The 23,185-nt window shown below is 35.0% G+C and overlaps 1 protein-coding gene across 1 annotated transcript in view; it reads left to right on the top strand.

Annotated features, from left to right (window-relative positions):
• Nucleotides 1-23,185, top strand: part of eIF5B (eukaryotic translation initiation factor 5B) — a 194,473-nt gene that overhangs the window by 71,612 nt on the left and 99,676 nt on the right. Inside the window, exons 13-14 of the mRNA XM_089631702.1 lie at nt 20,463-20,735; nt 21,559-21,666. Coding sequence (XP_089487828.1) covers nt 20,463-20,735; nt 21,559-21,666 — 381 coding nt within the window. The remainder of the gene's footprint in view (nt 1-20,462; nt 20,736-21,558; nt 21,667-23,185) is intronic.

Consider the following 23,185-nt stretch of genomic DNA (forward strand, 5'->3'; position numbering starts at 1 on the left):
GGCAAGTGGCTGAGTTGGCATCGCATTTGGTTCTCACCCTGGCATAGTGTGTTCAATTCCTCAACAGGCTCCACTGTCCTCCATAACAACACAAGCAACATTTTTCGCTTTCTGTGGTGGTATGAGATTTTCAAATAATGTCATGTTATTCAAAACCCGAGAATGTTTGTCACATAAAAAAAAATCATTGCCAATTTGTTTTTTTTTTTACATTTACGCCGATTCTATGTGTGTTTTAGCTTTCTATCAAATAGTAGTTAACTGACAAGATTAACATGATATGTCCTTTTCTACTGATTACAAAAACAGCGCTATACAAATCATCAAAATATTATTAAAATCTGGAACGGACTTAAAATCGGTATTTAACGGGGAACTTTCAACTGCCAAAAAACATAATGGAGTTGAATGGTCATTTGATGACTTTGTAATACATGAATCTCTACGAAACAATGCCCAAGTAATCGTATGGTATAATACTAAAGTGTATTTGGAGTGAGGCAAAAACGAATCGCACTACAATTTTTTTTATTATCTATGAAAAGCCTCGTCGACTGATCATTTCAGTTTTTATTTGTATTTATTAATTTTCGGGAAATCCACAGTTTACATTTAATCAGTTTGTACATTTATATAGCCGAAATAAAACCAATTATGGATTTCCTCCTTGTGACTTTACCTCTACTGAGACAGCTTAATATGGAATAAGTAAATTATATTTGTAAGAAAGGAATATAAATAAATAAATTTATACAAAACAAAAGATTATATAAAACGAAAAATTTACAAAACAATACATTTATAGCCACGGAGAGAGGTTGTAGATATAAATCAAATCATAAATCAAATCAAATACAAACGGTACCGTAGGTGGTCGTGCTCACGTATTTAAGTAATTTCTTCTACAATGTATTTTTATCCCGAAGCTTATGAAATTTATATGTGTATTCATGTCTAAAAGGTTCGTATAAAAGGTAGGCGATACCTACGCGAAAATCAATAGCCCGCTCTCGCCCCCTACCAACGTAATGGTGGAAATTGTATTGCTAAAGTTTTCCCTGAACTATTTCTGCCGAGACTATTTATAGAGTAATACGCATTGTGGAAATATTCCGCTGCGTAGGGATTACGTAAGGTAAGGTCGTAAATGAGTTATTTTGGACAAACAAGTTTTGTTCGTTGTTTGCTTGTTTGTTTGGTCTCGTACGCCAGTGTCCTTTCCACACGCCCGCGTTCATTCATTCCGTCGTTCATTCATTGAAACGGCCCCCTTTCCCTTCTCCCCTGGCCACTTTCTTAATATTACCTCCCAACCCCTCCCACAACCGTGCCCACCGAGGAGGGAACTACTTCCGAATGTTTCTTTATGCCGTTTTCTTCAGAGCGAAACGTAGAATAGGTAAATAAGAATACAAAAAATGCTGTTTGGGCAAGATTCGTGTTCCAAAAGTCAGACCGATCAGTCTTAAATTTCCAATAAAAAACTGTGTTTCATCGTTATTATGAAATTCAAATGGTATTTCGATTTGCAATATCAGGCAAGTGTAAGAGAGACAGAGCACATGCTGAATGGGCTAGGTATCTGGGCATTATCGCCAAAGTTTGTACATTGCGGTTTTGTCATGTCCCACGGTTGGCTTTTTCGAAGTTACGTGATTATTGAAAAATTATGTTTTTTTTATTTTTTATGTGAATACCGCACAAGAGTCCCAACTGTTCCCAACCGTTAGTGAGACTATGGCATCCTCAATCGGGGTATGTTGTGAAGCTGAAGGTAGTGGGGAGGGGAAGAAGGTGGGGAAGAGGAAGGTGGACGAGTGCCTGGCTAAACAGATCTGGTCACCAAACACCACTAAAGCCATTTAAAGCGGCGTTTCAATTCTGAATGGTGGTCTTACATCAGGGCGATACTGAGAGTATCTTCCACTCTGGAACTTGTCGCAAGTGAAAATAACACAAATTAATCAAATAGAATTTACTTGCACACGTCGGGATTTGAACCCTCGACCTTTGGCTTGCTAGTTGAGAGCCTTACCCCTCGATCGTCGAATTTATATCATGCATTTATTAATTTACTTTATTTAGTCAGTTAACAAAAACTGCAGGGTGTGTTTAACGTGTCCCATTTCTACATTCAATGAAACAATGTCTTATTTCGTAATTAATTTTAGGTATATAAGATTAATTTCGTGGTTTCTTAAATAGCCTACACAATATTTTTTAGAAAATAAACAGTTTTTACGTAAATTTTGACCAACCACACTTCAAAAACTTCACGTTTCATATTGCTAGTATCCGTTAATTCTATTCCTTAACCACATTTATTTATTTAAAATTTCAAACAATTATAATACTACTGTACCTACAGCTTTTTAAAAATTATTTTTTGAACTTAAGTGAACTGCCCCAGCAACAATCTTTTCTATTTAATATGTGAGAAATTAAAAATGTTCCCTTAAGCATACACATTATAAAACTCGATTAATACTATGGGCAATGAAAAATACATTTTATGGTAGTCCCAGAATTTCTAAACAAGTAACGCAATGGAAAGCATAAGAAATGATAGTCAGTGGCGACATTCATTTCATTCGAATCTACGCCGAAGGCATTTCTAGTGTGTATTGTCTTCTCAGTGGACCGAATCGATCTCGGTCTCGAAGACAGTTAAGCTCTCTTTGAAAGCAATGTGACTTTGTCGAAAGGAGCATTTTCAACAATTCAACTAATCGAAACTAGTAACGATTGGGTGACAACCCTTATTTTATGCGCGTTTTCAGTATAAAAATGGTGCTCTTGTAAATTTGAAAAATTTTCTGAAAAAAAAGTGGTTTTTAATATCTACCCACCTTACGTAGCAGCCTTCTTTATCTTTGCACCGTTTTGCTCGTGGGCGTGTTTTACCAGGATTATGTACGGAAATGATGTAATTCCGATTCATTATTAGGTTTTGTTTAACTATGAATGAATGAATGAAGTTGGTTGGCTGGTTAATGGTTGGCTTGAGTTAAAGGAATGCTCTGGTCCCGGTACTTTGAGCCGCCTACTGATCTGACAACCTGCCTACTACAAATATTAACCCCGCACGGTCTTGTAACGACCATATTACAATCATATTCCCCCGTCTCTTTCTGTGGGATTTTAATTGTCCCCTTTTAGCGCGCAGCCAGCTGGTGTAGGCTTCGAAATATGATGAAAAAACTACAAAGTTAGTTGTAAAAAGCTCTGTATCATTGTTTTCCATGAACCTAAAAAGCCCTGGACAGAGTGTGCGATTTTGTATGAACCGTATTGAAGCCAAATCTAGAGTGAGTGGAAATTGCCTGGCAGCTATCTTGGATAACAAACTTCTGAATTTATTGTCTCATTGTGTTAGACAGGGCATGGAATATGTTATGAAAAAAAATTATGTGGGTTTTCACATTATTCATTCGTGTTCCCCCCACCCCGCGGCTTCAAATTGTTCTCGAATAGCTCCGTCCACGGTCTTTTAGGTTCATGCTTTTTTCGACGAATTTCATTCATCACTCATTCGTCCTTCAAGTTTATACATGTTGGAGACGTACCCAACTTTTAGCATTTTAGGATACCATACTTAAAAGCAATTTAATTCGTGTAGCCTTCAAACATTAAGCTGCATCCAGCAGTACATACAAACCTAAGGCTTTAATCCCATCTGAGAACTGAGAACCCATTCAATCTCTGGCAAGCCCACGGAACGTAATACACTATTATTGGCTTAAGGCGATGCCATATGTAATAATGCAAAATCATTTGTTTTTGGTTTGAAAATTTGGTCGCCTAGAAATGTTTCAGATGCTTTAATTAAATACTGCGAGTAGAATACATCTTTGCCTTTGAAATAAATCGAGTATTTTTTAGATAAGTCTTTTTATAAGCCCAGAAAAAATAGTGTAAAGGCCTATGAAAACTGCTTTAAAGTTCAAAACCTCATACTTACGAACCCATTTTCGGTTATGATGTTATTGTATAATGTGGCAAATTAAGTTATCTATAAAATGATCGAAAAAAATTAAATATTTATGCCTGAACATCCACAAAATAAAATAAAAGGCACTTTTTGGCCATGTTTTTTTCTTGCATAAATCAAAACAGGCGGATGGTGTTAAGCGGGAATTTAAACCTTATCGCCATCTACGTGAGGGTTGTTATTAATAGCGGCTCAATTTAAAATATTACACGACGTAGCGCATCGCCTTAAGACGAGACAATGCCCTAAAATAAAGCCAGAATGTCAGCAGCGTAAGTGAAGCAGCGGTGCACAAATTAGTGCGATTCGCGGCCCTGGCGTATTGGACAGACCTGTGGTTGAATTCGCCTTATCAAACCTCTAAAATAAAGTGGGAATCTTAACGACATAAGTAATGAAGTCGTGTAAAAACAATATTCAGCGTGCGGCCCGACGTAATGGACGGACCTACGGTCGACTTTGCTGTAGTAGGCCTAGAATATCGATCTTTCCGTTGAGTTTATTTTAATTATTTCTGATGAACGTACTACTTTCTAACACCGTATATAGGGACATTGGATGGTCTAAATTCATATTAAATGTCGCTTCGTTTATACCAAAAAATTAGAGTCCTTGAAGGAGTGACCATCTTGCTTATACCAGGGCGGGAAAGTGGTTGGCCACGTCCGATGATGAACGTATTACTAAAATGTCATTTTTTTTCTAAAGGGATCCCTCGGAAAATTACTAATTCACCGTTTAGAAAAATAAAATCTGCTATTTAGCGCTATTTTTATAGTTGAAAAATGTTACGTAAAATTTTCAACTCATTTTACATAAAATATTTTAATGGTAAGCTTTTGTTTATATTATTATTTAAATGAATAACTTACATCCGTGGGGATCTCTATAGAAACATTTGAGATTTTAGTAATACGTTCATCAGAAATAATCAAAATGTCGTCGAGCAAACCCCCGTTGTTAGAGTCTTACGTCGCCTTAAATTGCGGAATTCCTCCGTGTAAACAGCATCATTATTACTTCCTGCCCCCACGTTATTAATTTCCTAGAAATTTCATGAAAACTTCTATTGATTGATTTCGGCAATAGTTTTCCTTATTGGTTCCGATTAACTCATTATGCTTGTGGTGAAATCAATATCTTCGAAATTCCATATTAGTTGATTAGACGAAATGTGGGTTGGTATATCTGTTTACGTAGGTACGTAACTGGTCAATGCATCACCCGATTGAACGTGTTCCTACTGAAAATAAATGTATTACTACGTAACTGTACTTATCCGATTTTCAAGTTTCAAATCTCTTTTCAAATTATTTTTCTTTTGAAACGATTAAAAATATGTAACAAAAGTATGCCTTTTCTTATTATGTATAAAATTATTTCACAATATATATATTGCACAGCTCGTGATTGAAATACATATAATTTTCAGAAAGAAATGCCGTACAAATTTAAAGAGAGTTTCGCGAGGTTTCACTGCCTCATGTGCACAGATTTCTCATTTATAGCTTAGATTGCAAGCACTAATTGGCTGATGGTAGCAAAGTCCTTTGTTAACTCGGCCGTTTGGGCACTTTTAAATTTGCTTATAAATACTTTCTTTATCACAATAATGCTGCCTTTCTTTCTTCCACACTACGTAATAGTGTACAAAAAGTACTGTTTAAATGAGACAAACAATGTACGCATGTCTGCTTCCCCCAAAGGAGAAATGCGATCATTATCATACATCTCCCTAATTCGTATTAAAAAAATTAAACGCCGTGTGCCGTCGTTGCCGTGGGAATTTAAAAGCACCAATGAAATTTCATCTTGTACATTTGTTTGTACGTTCCGTTTCCGGTTTCGTAAATCTGCTGTATTCCATTTATTATTCAAGCAAGCCTTACTTTGACTAGAATGCCAACTTTTACTGAGCTTTCCAATATTATGGTATATACCTGCCTGAAGAAAGTTTTAACAAAGATTTGTAATCGAGATAATGATGTTTTTTTGGATATATTGTATAATACCTTAATTTACAAAAAATGTTACACAAAAGTTATATATCGTGGTGTATAAGTAAATAGGTAGGTATTTAAGCGCTTACTTACAAATCTTATGATATCAGAGGAAGATATGGTTTTGATTTATTGGAGGACATTAGAAACAGACTTTTTTAGACGCAAGGTCTAGTATCACATAATTTTTTTTTATTTTTTTTTTATTAATATCAATAGCAAAATTTGTACATTATGTAGGTTTAAAGTATAATATACCTAAGTATATTTTTTGTATTTTTTTCACAGTCCTCCTCACTAGGGTTTCCTGTTCTGAGGCGGCCTGTAGTTTTTCTTAAATTTAGGTATTTAGTTTTGAATTGTCTTTACATTGTCTTCATAATGTTTGTAAGTTGATTATTACTTTGATCTCTAAGCCATGTTTTAAATATAATTGCTAGTTGTTATTTATTATAAGTACAATGAGTACGATACTCATAGGCAGATACTAGGCTTTCAATGCGAATACTTCTCGGTGAACAAATGTGTAGATAATAAATACATTACCCAATTCGAACTCTTGGCAACTCTTAAAAAAATTGACAGAATACTATACATAATAGCAGTCACATTTCTTGATGCTCCTTTAAGCTTGGATTCTTTTGATCGGTTCACATGTCTTAAAAAATTCCTTCTCACCACGTCTCTGTCAGCAAATTTAGTGTTTTTTTTTCTATTTTCGTTGTATTTAATGGCATCTCGCCTGTGTATTTATGCCTTTCCTCATCGAGATGCACCGGCCCGTCCGAGATTCGAACCAGACGCCTCGCAGTGTAAAAAACGCCGCGGTTACGTTATAAACTATGCCACGGATCAAAGGAACTCGGATTTACGTTAGGTGGATAAATACCCACCTACTATCTACCTTTTCCGTGCCCTCATAAAATTTATTGACGAACTTTGTGATCTTACAATGATGAAAGAATTAAATCTGTGTTCGTGGCTAACGACGTGTGAAGCTGCTTTTTTATGTCTTCTAGTTTATGGTTTTTGCTTCACGGTTATTGTGCCAGCCAGCTTTGTCTGAAGTCTGAAGCGAGGCTATCAGTTCACCATGGTGTTTTGATATTCGTATCAGCGCCAAGTATCGGGGCTGACGCGATGTTCGATAGTGAGGCAGTAGGATTATGCATTTAATCCCCGACTGGAACATCTATGTTGTGAGGCTGGATAGAGTAGGGAAGAGAAGAAGATGGAGAAGACGAAGATTGGGCAGCACCTGGTTATTCAGATCTAGTCACTGAACATGGCGAAAAAACATTTTGAGCTACATTTCGTTTCTGAATTATGGTCTTTCACTTGGGTGATACTGAGAGTATCTAACACTGTTGGTACATGAGGTCGTATTTAACGCCGCGAAGGAAAATCTCATATCTCCTGAAATTCATATCCGCGTATTTGCCCTAGAAAAATAATCATTCGTCATGTGTGCTCAAACTTTTCCTAGGTTTCTCAGCGTTCTCGGTAAATTATTTATACCAAACTGAAAGTTGCCAGAGTAACTAAAAATTCCGAGTATCCAAAAATGTATTTGTATTCAAAGGATACATCTAAAATTGCTACAGAATTCTTGGAAATTGTGTACGCTTATTTCGTTTAAAATTTTCCTCAAATTTCATTCGAAAATAGACCTAAATGAAGAAAACCTTTTATTTTAATGCTTTTTATAGCCGAGTTCCTGACGTCACAACTATAAATACCGAATGTTATTAATATCTTGTCATTTTCAGCCTTAAAACATCGCCTGAGCGTATCGATGTCAACGTAATTTAAAAGTCTGAGAGGTAATAGATATTCGCTATACATTTTGATTTAAAATAAGATCATTGACTTAAGTTGGGTATTTTGACTTTAAATCCAAAATTAATTGTTTTGAAAAGAACGCGCAGTCGTTCCTCTAAGGGCTTCGTAGTAAGCGTTCAAAAATAATAGGAAGATGGTTTGAAAGGGAAATTATGTAAATACAAATATTAGAGGGAGCGCGCTAATATTAAAAAACGATAATAATAAAATAATGCCTAACTTGCATTTAAAGATACACTCTTGAATTTTTATACCTGGAACGTATTAAAAAACAGAAAAAAAAAAATTTAATAATTTTTGGAGTATACTTATCAAGTGAATTTCATTTATTTGCTGTTACGGCTCTTCAAATTTACAGATATTATCTTAAAAAATAACATATATATTTTTAGGAACTTAAAGGGTTAAAGAGAAATATGTTATAAAATAGCTAGAAATTCGGAATGCGGCGGGGGCTTAGGAACTTTATTTAAACAATTTTGTTATTCGCAAATCTTGATTCTGCTTTAGTAAAATAGTTATAGAAACGTCTTCTAAAAGCATGAATGGTAACACGATTATTAACGCGATAACATCGATGTTAACACGATAAACAGCCTAGATGATTATTATTTAAGCGTTTTTGGTAACGTCGCGTCGCGTCGCCTTATTAAAACATTCATAGAACCATCACCTAAAGGAATCAATTTTAACAATTCTTAGAACCATCACCTGAAAGAATCGATTCTAACATGAATTGTAATATTGGTTAGCGTCGTCTGAAATAATCAATGTTGACATACTTATTACAAAAATATTATATTATATGTATTACGGATATTTATTTAATATTTTTCATCAAAATGTTTCCAGCTAAGCGTAAATTGTTGAAAAATACTAGTACATACCGAATTATTTGGCGGATGTGGCGGATTCAATTCCCGTCGGCAGCATTTATTATTTCTCGAGAAATTTTTTCAATCTATATGCGTATTTCAGGCGAAAAATTATTGGTTATAATAATTTGTTACCCTTTGTGTTATGCTCAAAAACTTTGTCTTATAAACATTAGTATGTCATTAAAAATCGTAAATTATTTATTTTAAAGTTATTTTAATTTTCGTTAATGTTTCTCCAGATGAATAAATATAGTAAAATTATAGGTCTTCACTCTCCTGTCTATTTGGATCAGCGTTTTATCTGTGATATAATCCACTGTCGCGGCACTTCCGAACCGTTCCCGCTGATACGAACCATCTGATACAGTTTCCACAGCGACTGTCGAGTGTCGGTCCCGGTACCTTCATTGATGTAAGCTCTCTCCTCCAATAACAAGTGTTGACACTCTTGCTGATGTGTCACCGGCCCTGCACTGAAATGGGAAGATTGATGCTGGTACGAGTCTCGATGGAATGGTTCATTTATTTTATAGTTCGCCCAGGCAATGTGGCTGACTTTACAGGCGTCTGCAGATTATTACACAAAATTCACTTTTTACACCTGCTTTATAATTTATTCATCTGGTTGTTTTTTTAATTTAATTATAGCTATGTTTAGTCTTTATTTTTTTATACGGTGATTGGAACATTAATTCATGACAAGGCTCCCTACCGCAATGCCAAAGTTGTCCACAGATATATCTTCCAGATATGCAAATTTAAACGCACCTATGGCCTGGAATTATCCCCGATATGATCCATATAGGACAATTGAAGAAAAAAAAATAAAAACGCTTATTGAGGAACTCATTTGAGTACGGCTTTACAACCAAGATATAAAAAAAAAACTGCAAAAATTTAGTGCACAGCATGGTGACGAATGTTCACCAAATACTAGATATAAGCCATTCATATAGATAAAGTAATCAATTATAAGGTTATTTAAAAAAAAAATGTTCTAGTACGAATTCAGGATGTTTTAATTTGTATCTATCATGATGTATTTAGATTAGACTATTAGACTATTTACGATTTTGTTTATTGCAGGGTACTTACTATAGGTACCTAAGCTAACAGAAGTTTTTTTTTTCTTTTCTAAATTAAGACAAACAGTCTAGGATTACGAGTAGCGTGACAATAATATTACGTATTAAAATGTTGAACTACCCTGCTTCCACCATTAAATAATACGGGGAGTTGGCGAGCAAAAGATTTTACCCGTGAAGTCTGAGAGCGAACCCAACGCATTGGAAGATACCCCGCAGAATTAATTTAATACAACCTTATATTTTTAATCATCAATCAATGTACCAAATTGCAGCAATTAGACATCACGGTGATAGTTTTAAAATTGAATGCAATTAAGACCATTTTACGCGTCAACAATTTCTTGAGTGGTAATGCATTACTCCCAAATAGAAAATCTGAGTTGTTACTTTACTGCATTCTTCCCTTCCTTGCGGTGTTTTTTTATCTGAAGTCAGTTAAATTCCAGTTAATATTTTTACGCTCGCAAGATTGGTTTTTATGCTACAAAAATAACATAATGTTGGATGGTCTGATACACATATAACTTTAATGATGCTGTGGGCTCAGAAGGCTAAGAAATTTTGGTGATAACCAACAAAAAAATATCTTGCATATATCGTCACTGATCACTCTTTTGAGAACTGCTAAACCCCCACCCGACCAGTACTCCAATACCTACCGGATATTTAAAAATGTTTTAGGTTAAAAAAGTCTCCCGGAACCAAGATGTCATATATATTATGAAATCCAAATAACCTTAGTAATCCTGGTTAAAGTAAGTCAGCTACCTCTCTTAACATACATTTTCTATAAATTTTCGCTCGTTCGTGTAATGCCGATAACTTTGTCGGATACAAAACTATCCGATAGCTCTTCTGATGATTTCTATGACAAAGATTTATTCAGGTTCAAGTGCATCAAATCTAGCGTGTTTCCTCAAATCTTCAATATTGAACTAGTCATTTTGGAACCGGAACAATCTGACTCGTCTAAGAAGGAATTAGTTAAATAAATTGTCATCCACTCTGCTCGTTAATGGATTACCGGGCGGGGAAGCGTCAGGCCTCTGATCCCAGGGTAATTTATGAAAATAACATTGTTCCCCTTTATCTTATTCCCTGCTTCTCTTCGCGTAGACTTATTTTGGTCCTTTAATTGTTGCAGCCGCATCTTAGGTCGGGCCACTTCCGCTCCTCTCGACTCCTGCGAGGGGAGACCTCGGTCTTTTAATTAAACATTTCCAAGAGGTAAAATAGATCTAAGTGATTTTAATTTTGGTGGGAACCTTTTTGTCTATTATCTTTAAACAATATACATACCTAATAATTAATTGTTTTTCGTTCTTTCCTTGTCTGGCATAGAACAATGAAATTGCCTTCCGTACAAATTTGAATGGAAACAAATGTTGCATTTAACCCAATAGCACATTCTTTCGTTCCGTCTCACTTACACTCGCCTGACATCGTAGATTTCCATCGCATTTGAATTTCGTAAACACAGTTTTGTATCCAAAATTAAGTTTCGATTAGGCAAAAGTTCGGATCACTAAACACGACCAGAAGGCAAAGCAAATAATTATCGGCTCGTAATATTTTATTTTCAAATTCACATATATTTCTTTGCGGCAAATGAACTTGTCGCTTACATAAAAAACGTTGCATGGCGTGTTTACTATATACAACAGAGTTTTACCTAGAAGATAAATGTGAGAAAAAAACTAAAGGTAAGAAATAAGTCTACATATTTTAATAATATTTGGCTAATTTGTCTAGCGTTGTTTTTTGAACACATGAATAAACCAATGCGAAGGTAGTACATTGTGTTGTGCAACTTTATGGGCACTACAAACCATTCAATTTGGTTGAGCGGTTGTATCAATCTGGTTGGTTTGAACGTGTGATACGTAGCATGCGATAATGGGGCGCGGCTATTGACTCTTCAGGCCCCTGTCATATTTTGTCAGAAGGTCAGAGTATTTCCGCTTAGCAATAATAAATGGAATATTTCTGAACGTATCCGGAAACTAAAAACTGATTTTGAAAGGTTAAAAACGCTTTCAAATTTTATTATTTAAAATTAAATTGTTGATATATCAATATTTTGACTGCGAACATATAATTTTTTTTTTAAATGATGCTCGGAACCTTTGGTTTTCATAAAGGTGCACATTTTATTTCTTTTGTGGTTAACTTCTAATTTTTAATAAGAAGCGTGGTGTTTTCTCTTTCCAACACAGTTTAGATCATATTTCTCACGATGACAGTAAGCGAGATATAACGATTTCTATAAGACCATATGCGTTGTTCCCAAAAGCGAACAATTCAGCCTGGGGGGTTAAGTTGGATGGTTTTACCGCCAGGGCATCTAACCACCATCCAACCACCCAACCGTCCAACCAAGTTGGATCAGCTTCGTGGTTAAGCGGTTGAACCAACTTTTCTCAGTCGAAAACCTGGGAGCCGTCATGCATTGTTATGTGTGAACGAATAAAAATAAATAAAATGCCTCGCGTGATCTGACGGGGTTTTTGATCTTATATAAGTATTTAATGTGCTTATGGGATACTACAATAACATTTCACTATCACTTTTTAATTCTTTTAGTAGTTTTTCATCGCGTTTTCCATTTTTCCCATGTTCGTTTTTTTTTCTTTTAATGTTAATAGTTTACGATACCTACTACTAGAGCGATTGCATTTTTTTATTAAGGTGCGTGCCGTGCTGCGTGCCCAGAGTAGTAACCATCATCGCGTCATCTGTACGTAACACTCAGCGGTTGACACACAACGGTTGAACCAGCCAAATTGAGTCGTCTACAGGGAGTTTTATGTTTAGAATTGAAAAGATCATAGGTGTGTAGAAAATATAAAGAATATTATCCGAATTAGTGAAATACAAATGAACGGATTAATTAAAAAGTTATATTGCTGTGGTCTACCAAAGTACATTTGTACTCTTATCTTAGTGGTGCAGTTGAGTATAAGGCAGAAAATGGACGAACTATTATATTTGTTTTGTGTTATTCCAACTTCTTCAATTTAATTGCGTTAAATAATTATTCACATATTCAGTACATAAATAATGACTTTTCTTCGAAGCATTAGGCCCGGAATGCACGATAAGCTCTCCTGCAACATCCGTATGAAGATATTTTCACACGTGAGTGCAACTAACACGGAAAATCCGCAACAGAGATAAGGTAACAGCGACTAGCGAGTAGATAATACTGTCTGCGCAATTATTCTGTTCCCGGAGTGCTAAGCAGACAACAGTCTTTGCACGAATTGCCACACAGTTAGCACTGCCAGCGAGAAGTTAATCTCAGCTAACCTGTAAATTTCATGAAATTAAGGATATTTTATTGCAAGAGTCATCGTTGGTTGTTGAACTGGATACAAATAATCCTCAAGCCATGATGATCTCAATCTAATCTTAGTTTCCGATCCCCATCCGGCCGCTAATGCCCTTGGAAGTATTTTTATTGAAATTAATTACCTGAACTGCGATGCGTGAGTGATGCACCGCGATGCGCATGCGTAGGCTATCTTACGTGTCTCTGTCTAATTAGGGAGGTGGCCAATACCACTCGGCAGAACCATGGATATCATATACCTTCCGAGTCGGGGTGGATGGAAGAACTTTGCTTAACCATGCTATCTACTATTTGAATCACTCATGTGAAAATCATTCTGTCTCATCATCATCATCGGGGCGAAATCCTTGAGTAATCCTGACCGCCTCCAGGAAACGCCTTTACTACTGCTGGTCTCTCGCTGTATCTCTACGGTCCACTCCTTATTATACCTTCCAACACTTCTTTGGCCTGCAGTCTTACTTTAGAGAAGTCTATTTGGTGGTCTGATATCATCCATCCTTGCTAAGTATACTGTCCAGCAGAGCCGTTCAACTTGTTATCGTGTGACTCCAAAGATTCGTGGAATTTCTTCTCCAAAATCCCCACTATCCTTTCACTGTTCTTCGTGAGGGCCCATCAATACAAATTTCTAAATCTCATCAAGAGCCTCCTCTTTGCTGAGGATTATGACCCCCACTCCAATTTTCTTGGTGGACTAGGCTCATCCACTCCTCGTGGTCCTGCGCTACACGGAGAGCCAAGACGTTCCTAAGAAAGGTGATATTTGATCAATCCAACGCATCCCGATAGTTGTGTCCATCTTTATTTGTTACCTAATTGGTACTGTGTTTGCTACATTCGCATTACCACGGCATGTGGCTTATATTCTTCAAAGTCTTCATTAAAAACCCCAGTTAGAATAATCAGCGGATTGAATGAGTAATTTGACCCTGGTCTTGGTAATTAATATGCACAATGTTTCCCATTAGAGCCGCCTAATGAAGTTTGGGGTATTTTAACTGGGGATATCATTGTTTTTCCTTGCATTATATTTCTTGCTCAGTGATTCAGTCTTACTTCTTCTCAACTGAGAATAAACAATGGAATTTAAATAGCTTTTATTAGAACTCGTTTCATTTACATATTAGATATAACTATTGTGCTTCCTCTCGTAATTCATTTCTCATTCTGATACGCACTTAATTACTTGCAAGTTCCTTCAAACCCAAGTCTATGTATGAGGCATGATATAAATGTGTGAAAATGTGAAAGCCATATTCTTATGCTGTTATGGTGAATAAACTGTGTGTTTTACATATTTATTTGTGAAAGCCATATTCTTATGCTGTTATGGTGAATAAACTGTGTGTTTTACATATTTATTTGTGAAAGCCATATTCTTATGCTGTTATGGTGAATAAACTGTGTGTTTTACATATTTATTTAATTATGAAGATACCATCTATTTTTTCGATTCCTATCTGCTTCGAACAATCTTCTAGCTTTTTTATATTTTTCAATTAGGCTAAGACTGATAAAAAGCAAAAGCCATACCTACTTCAATATTATTGTGGATTTATTTATTTAAATTGTCTTATGTCTACTAGCCGATTTTACGGTAAGGCCTACGAACTGACGGGAGTATAGGCTCTTTTTCAATTTTCAATTAAACATAATAATAATACACGGGTATTTCTCACACTTTAGCTTTTATTTGTGTTTGTTCGATATGTTTGCTTATTGAAACTATCCATTTATATATTTCATAAATATTTACATAACCCAATAATGCTATTATGGGTTATGATAACGTATTGCGACGTACCGTATTTGTGTAAACCTTATCGAATGTGTGTAGATAATCATTGTTGGTTCTGCAAAAATGTAGTGGTATGCCGACTTAACACGTGGAAATTACAAAATTTACGTCTTCGTACACACGACGTACATAGTACGCTTTTGGGGGTCATATATGACCGGGCGTTCATATTTAAAAAATGTATTTTTATCGTTTTTTCTATCATGCAAAAATACATAATTTTTTGACGTTAGAAAGAAAAATGATTATTCTTTCCAGTTTGCCTCAAATATTTATACTGGAATCCGTTAATAAAATTCTAAAAATAACCAAAATGAATTATTCATATTTGGCGCTGCTATCGTAACAATCGGTTTAACTGATTTGAAAACATGATTTATTATTATTTTTTATTATATGAACGGGATAAAATTAAATGTACAGTTTTCTTACAAATTCCCCAAACAAATCGAATATTTTTTCGAAATATCGAGTTCTCTAAATTTTTCTATGATTGGAGTGCAAAATTAAATAAAAATGTGTTAAGCGTTTTTGACAACATTTTTCACGTTTCATATTAAAATTTTACTACTTAGAAATAGTAACGTTTATTTTTAATGCATACACCGAAAAGATAATTTTATCTTGTTTCTAAAACAGTATTTGTTTAATTAAATTAAATTAAATTAAACAACAAGATGTTTATACCGCATTTGAAATACACAGAAAACATTGCAAACTAAAGAAATGTGATGAATGTACTGAAGGGTTAAATCGTTGCCATAAACATTATAAATATATCGATAAAAATGTAAATATCGGTTAAGGAGGTAACGGCCAGTAAAAGAAAGAAGAGACTGTCCAAACAAATTAATGGTGATCACTGATCATGAATCATGATGCGTGTAAACTTCATTAGTTTTACGAATAATATAGGTAATGGGATTACCTATATTATTCGTAATCCCGTAAACCTCCCATAAACCCGTCCGATTTTCAGATCAAAAAAGTGTCGTCTCAATTTTAGAAATTCTATACGGTTTAAATTTAATTTAGTCAAATACTTAATACAGAACAAATTCCATTTCAAACAAAAAAACTGGTTTTTATTTATTTTGTAAACAATTTTATAAGAAAGCAAAAAAGTTAATCAAGTGAAACTGTCACAGATAATCTTAGCTATAATACTGTATTTTTTAAAGTTGTTTCCTTTATGCGTTCATAAATTTCTATTGAAAAAATATTTTTTTTAGTAGTTTGCATTTATATTTTTTATTGAGTAATTTATATATTTATTTGTATTCTCTACTCAAGCTAAGCGATAGGAAAATCTTCAATTTATCTAAAGCATATTTTTTTATATTCAAAATGTACACCAATTCGTTATAAAGATTAATCAAAATAGTGCTTTGGCGCTAAGCTTCGCCTTAATACTGAACAAATACTGCGTTGAACATTCAACCGATGTTTGTAAAAATTAGCCCGTGTAATTTACAGATATTCTAAACCTATACAAATCTGTTAAGCCCCCGCATAACCAATTTCTACCGATTTATAACAAGTTTCTCATTAACTCTTTTAGTTTTTAAGTTTAAAAAAAATTTGTTATTGATAATATCTGTACATTTGTTATGCCTAGGGTTGCCATCCGTCCCGATATATCGGGACTGTCACCTTTATTGAGCTATCTGTCCCGACGCACTTTGGACGGAATGGAAAAAAAACGCGAATTAAGTGGTTTTTGCATACGTTAATTTTTTTAATATTTATATTTTTTTTAGTGTAGTACAATAGTTTCTGCATTTTATGTGTTAATTTAAATATGTCAATAGGGCTTGATGGAAGTTTGGCAACGCTGCAAAGTGTGTCGTAAGTTGAATGTTCGGCATCGCGTTTTTCAGTTCATGCCTACGCGTGAGCAGAGACGGTTGTGTAATAAGTGATTTTTGGATATATTTACAAAAGTTTCTTATGGCTGACATTTCTCAAGATATTCTTAATTTAATTTACAAAACTATATATCAATATATCATGTGTGTGAGATTTGAACTAACATCTAATTTTACACTATTTTTGAATTTTTTTGCTGTTAAAATGCATATTTCAATTAGCATTTAGAAACAAAACATCGTTTGTTCCCATTTATGAATATATAAGTATTGTAGACTGAAGTCTCACCTTTAATGTCATATATAAATTGTGATCATCTTTTGTCCTTCCTTGAACAATTTTGTTATTTTCAGGAAGGCCTATATGCATTCTCCGGAGAGAATTATTCGAGGCATTAAAAAAACGGGGTATATTAAATGCCACTTCTGCGAAATTAAAATAGTTTTTAATTAATTACGTAACACAAAAATACCACATAGCGGCAGGTTCTAACATTTTGAGCCCTACATTTTACAAAAACATTAAGAATTTTTCACTACAATTAATGACGAAATGGAGAAAAAGCCATTTATAATAATAAATTAATATTTTTACTTAAAAATAGTTATAATTCATTAATAAGATTAAAAAAAATATTGCACTAATATTTAACCATCAAACAATTAATTCGTGTTTTTTCTTCATTCCGTCCACTGTGCGACGTCCCGACAATAGCCTTAAATGCCCCGATTGAAATTACGCAATGCAAATTTTAATTTTCCGTGCGTCCCATATCCCAAAGACTGTGGAGTCGATTTTACAGTGTCAAGTCAATTATAACATGACTTGTACAGAGTTCTACAATTATGTTAAAAGGTAGGTACCCAGAATTGTTGAGAAAAGCGAAATCTTCTGAAAAGTATGGCCAGCCAAGTACTTCTGCTAGTACCAATTAAAGTAACCTATAAAACAAACATATTTACTTACTTATTATAAAATAAAGAAATTGTTTAAGTATTACAAAAAATTTATTTGTTCCATCCTGAAACGTCCCGACGAGACCCTGGCCGAATATGGCAACCCTAGTTATGCCGAAACGTTCATTATATGAAATTCCCTCTGTAGAAAAAAATCGCAAAGTAAGCTGTGAGTATGCTCCGAAAATTATTAAAAACACATTTTTTTCTGTTATTTAATATGTTATAGGCAGGAAAAAATTTACAGTGTACCTTTAAATGCAACTAAAGCATTTGTCGACAGATTTTTGCTCTATTTCAAACGAGTCTTGTTTCATTAAATATTTTCACCATTTTCGCTTAATTATTATCGTTTTTTTATATATTAGCGCGCTCCCTCTAACATTCGTATTTACGTATCTCCCTTTCAAATCATCTTTGAATGCTCACTACGGGGCCTTAAGTGCAAAGTGAAAATTTAATTTGAGGAGGTTTAAAGCAACGTCACTAATATTAATATTGATGCCAATAAAATATATTCCAAATGAAATAATAATATTTCATGCAAAATTCGTATTATGCAATTATTCACTAACGGCCTCTACGGTCGAGGGGTAAGGCTCTTGACTAGCAAGCCGAAGTTTGAATCCCGGCGTGCGCATGTAAATTTTAGTTAATATCTTACCTTTTTTTCACAAATTACTCATTTAAAATAATGTATAGTATATTTGCGGCACGTTCCAGAGTGGAAGATACCATCAGTTTCCCCCTGGTATCACCTTAAAATATTATTATATTTATTCAATTAATTAAATGTGGCTTGAAATAGCTTTAGATGTGTTTGGTGACCAGATCTGAATAGCCAAGTTCTTCCCCCCCCTATTACGCGGTTTCAAACATTAAAAAAAATCTGGATTAAAACGGATTTTTTAATACTTAATAATATTATTAACCATCATCTTAATCATCGTAATTTTCAAAATTTTATTATCTTATCTCATGTACAAAATATCTACATAAATGAAATCACAAACATAAAAAATAATAATATCAGGAACGTGAATTAAAATTAAAAGTAAGTTACAAGACTGGTTTATAATCCTATTAAGTCAATACACTACTTATTACTGAACATACAATCTATAATTGTTGTCTTTTATACAGGGTTTTCCAATAAGTTATTTTGTTAAGTTATTTTTTGGTGTTATTTTGATATTCAATCGTAAAAGATCAATGGTTTCGTTGCTTGTGTGGCACGTAGCGCCGTCTTGTTGAAAGTAAACGTTGTCCAGATCAATACCATCCAATTCCGGCCATAAAAAATCATTAATCATCTCTCGATAGCGCAATACATTCATCGTAACTGTTGCTCCAGCCTCATTTTCGAAAAAGTAAGGTCCAATGACTCCGCCGGACCATAAACCGCACCAAACAGTCACACGTTGAGGATAGAGAGGCTTTTCAACAATAACTCTTGGGTTTTCCGAGCCCCAAATACGACAATTTTGCCTGTTGACGAAGCCACCGAGGTGGAAATGGGCCTCATCACTCAAGATGATTTGCATTTGATTCACTCAAGTGAATTTTAATAATTTCAATGCGTCGTTGAAGCGTCTATCGTTCCATTTTTATTAATGGCGTAGTTTCTACTTGTCAAATGTCAAAAAATGACAGCTTCAAAAGTAACATCTACCGAAATAGCGGGCTATTCAAAATAACACCTCTTATTGGAAAACCCTTTATAAAAGCTTGGTAGATATAACAAAAAAACTTCTGTAGGATTCAGTTGGCTAAATCACGGATTTTAAAACCAATTTTAATGTATTTTCGAAAATTATAATTTTTGAGGAATGACTAAATAATAATAATACAACGGTCGAGTGTCATTCATGTTTGGTAGTTGTTCAACTATAGTATATTCAAGATGTCAGTCCAGTCATCCGTCCTTCCCAGCCCCACTGTATCGTATATTTATTTATTTATTAATTATTTATGAATTAATTAACAGACTTACGTCCAATATATTACAAAGCGACACGAGATTTGGGACAATGTACAATGCAAGAGTAAAGGATGGTATATAAAAGTAGAGACAAACAGGGAAAACATAAGAAAATAGAAATGAAATAGAAGTGTCAAGTCAAAACCTTGCTAAAACTAAAGTGATACAAAATATCCTCAATTGCATAGTGAGCGACAAAAAACATTCTGACTTATACCAAAAAAATCAAGGTCTTGACGTGAGTTGACCATTCTACATATTCTAGACAATGGGGAATTATAAGCATAATTAGTCGAGTGTTGATTGAGGAAGAGCAGTTCTTTATTTCTGAGTCTACGAGAAGGTATATTGAATCAGATGAGTTCTAGTAATGTAGCAATAAAATTGTTGATAATTTTAAAGAAACAAATGAGATCAGATTTTTTCCGACGGTCTTCTAAAGGAGAAAGGTTTAGAATTTGTTCAATTTCATAATACGAGTAATTGCCTCTTTCTAATCCTAGCCTCCTAGCAATCCTTTTTAAGAACCGATGTTGAACGGACTCAATATGACGAATATGGATAGCATAAAAAGGAGACCATATATAACATAAGCATATTCAAGATGGGGGCGAACCAAGGAGCAGTAAAGAGTTCTAAGGGTTTTTTTTTTATATTTTAAGTCCGAAGTATATTTAAATATGGTTTGTTTGTATTGTCCCCAGTACTCCGCAATCAGGATAGGCCCCGTGGTAAAGCGCGACGTGATGAAGGCCTCCGCCATGCTGGAGCACGAGTCGCAGTACGCTGTCATCCTGGCCTTCGACGTGAAGATCGAGCGCGACGCGCAGGAGATGGCCGACAACCTCGGGGTGACCATCTTCCACGCGGACATCATATACCACCTGTTCGACAAATTCATGGCGCACAGGGCGGCGCTCAAGGCCCGCAAGAGGGAAGAGTTCAAACATATTGCCGTCTTCCCTTGCAAGCTTAGGGTGAGTAATGTTATGTTTTTATTTTACCATCTACATCTTGTACATTATACAGACTGTATCTGGACGGATTCCTGACCTTATTTGGAGTTAGAGCAAAACATGTGGGTGATGTTTTGGTCTCCGGTGACATCTTTTTTCGTGTATGAAACAAGCAAAAAATATACAGGGTGTATCAACACTTACCCGAACGACTTTAACCAGCCATCGATTAGCATTTTTGCTGTAAAAATGTAAGTTGAATGAAAAAACACATTGTTGTAGTACACCAGATTTATTGAATTAATAATTGACCGTCAACCAGGTTTCGCTTATCTCAATCATCAGGGCTTATATATTAATTAATCATCATGACTAATGACATAAATATGTATATTTTTTTCTTATGAATAAGAATACAATAAGAGAATGCAGACGCCATTTTGCTGTCCGATTCAATTAAAAACAAAAGAATAAATATTTTTCTACCACACGTCGCCTCTGATCACACTGCTACACGTCCCAACAGATCACGTGATGCGCGCTCTGTCTCGTATTTACGGTGCTGCTGGAAAAAGACGGCGTGCGTATCACACTCATGCTCCAGGATGTACCTACCCAATGGCAGTCTATGATGGAAAATGTTTTTAATTGAAAAAATGTCATCGAACAGCAAAATGGTACATATACATTTTTTACTCCAAATATACTCAAGAGATCGCTGGATAAAGTCCGTCTGGTAGATCTTGATACACCTTTACAGTCATATAAAGGTGGGCTTATTACTGGTAAGCAATTTTATACAATAATGTTTTGGTCTCTCTATAAAGTTTAATTTTTCTTTCAGATATTGCCCCAATTCGTGTTCAACTCTCGAGACCCGATTGTCATCGGTGTGATTATCGAGGCCGGAATTCTCAGGGAAGGTACTCCCATCTGCGTACCCAGTAAAGAGGTTAGTGGAAAAAATTCTTTATTCTTCATCTTTTCTTATATTACCACCGTTCAAATCTTAATATCCGTTTATTTTTCATCGCTGTTCCTGTTTTTACTCCACGCAGGAGGCCTTGAGGGAAATTATTTTCCAATTAAAATTTTAAATTATGTCATCTTTAGGGATGTTGTGTGGAGGGTCTTTTTGTGGAAATGAACGAGTGAACATGGGTCTTGAAGAGACCCATGTTGTAGAAGGAAGGAAACGAAATATACCGTCAAATTCACAAATTCATTACAATCCGTTTGTTGAGATATGAGAATTTAGCAAACAGACCGCCCGTTTCTGCACAGAGTCGAGTATTTGCAACTAATTCGAAACCTTCAAATATTTCGGTGTTCAAATCATTTTAAATACTACAAGTTTGAATATATTTGTGCACACCGACAAACATAAAAATATTAAGTTGAATAAAAAAAGTTTTACGAATTTGTTTGGAACACCCACAGACCGTATTACCCCGCAAATGCCCAAACTGGATGCGTCAACAACAACAACAACAAACAATATTTTTTTGATACAGCCAGTTCACCACACTACATACCTAAGCATGGGTATCTTTAAAATGATTTACCTGTACTTCGAAATCGGATATTTTGTTACCAACCGTTTCTATTATACCCTTCACTAGTTAAATATTTATTTGCAGTATATGTTTAATTTTTATAATTAGCAATATTCAAATTATCTACAGCTAGCACGTAAGGTGTTTTTCAATCTCCTTAATATATTATTTCGTATCGTATTTGTTCCCCTCTTCCTTTTGTCATGCGATATATTAGCCCGTCCAGTTTTATGAATGAAACTGAATGTGCATGCGCAGTCTGTGCAGTTCGAAACACGCACGCGCAGGTCCGCAGAATGCATTCGACCGCAACGGGAGGGGTCGCTTCTCCAATAAATCTACCACCGCAAGTATCTTGTCCCATGCGCTCAGTCCTCATTGAAGGCAAACTTAATACACGCACAAAGCAGACCTGCAAAACTTGTGCGAGTGTTGAACCGAATTGATAGACTCTATGTACCCCCCGTATCCTCGGCTCATTCATGTTTCTGCGCTAATTGTGGCAATATTTCTGGTTTGGTCAGTACATGCTAGTGGAGTACCTACCTACCTGCCTATGTTAAACCCTCGTTTAGATATTGATAACTCAACCTACCTGACTACTTAATACGATACAGCCAAGATTCATTCACAGAATTTTAAATTTCTGCACACACTATAAAGACCGGTCGGTGGCCGAGTTGACATCGCGCTTGGGTCTCACTCGGGCGTAGTGTGTTCAATTCCCCGGCTGGCTAAGTCCTCCATCACAACACAAGCAACATTTTCAGCTTACTCTGGTGGTAGTAGGAGATTTTAAAATATTGTCAGATTATTCGTAACCCGGGAATGTTTGTCTTTCTTTTTTTTTAAATAAAAATAGTTTCTAAAGTCAGAAGCATTGTTATATGAGTATCGTCCTATGCCAAAATCGAA

Source organism: Hesperophylax consimilis, chromosome 5 (genome assembly GCF_061612785.1).
Source record: "Hesperophylax consimilis isolate HC1 chromosome 5, BYU_Hcon_1.0, whole genome shotgun sequence".
NCBI classification, from domain to species: domain Eukaryota; kingdom Metazoa; phylum Arthropoda; class Insecta; order Trichoptera; family Limnephilidae; genus Hesperophylax; species Hesperophylax consimilis.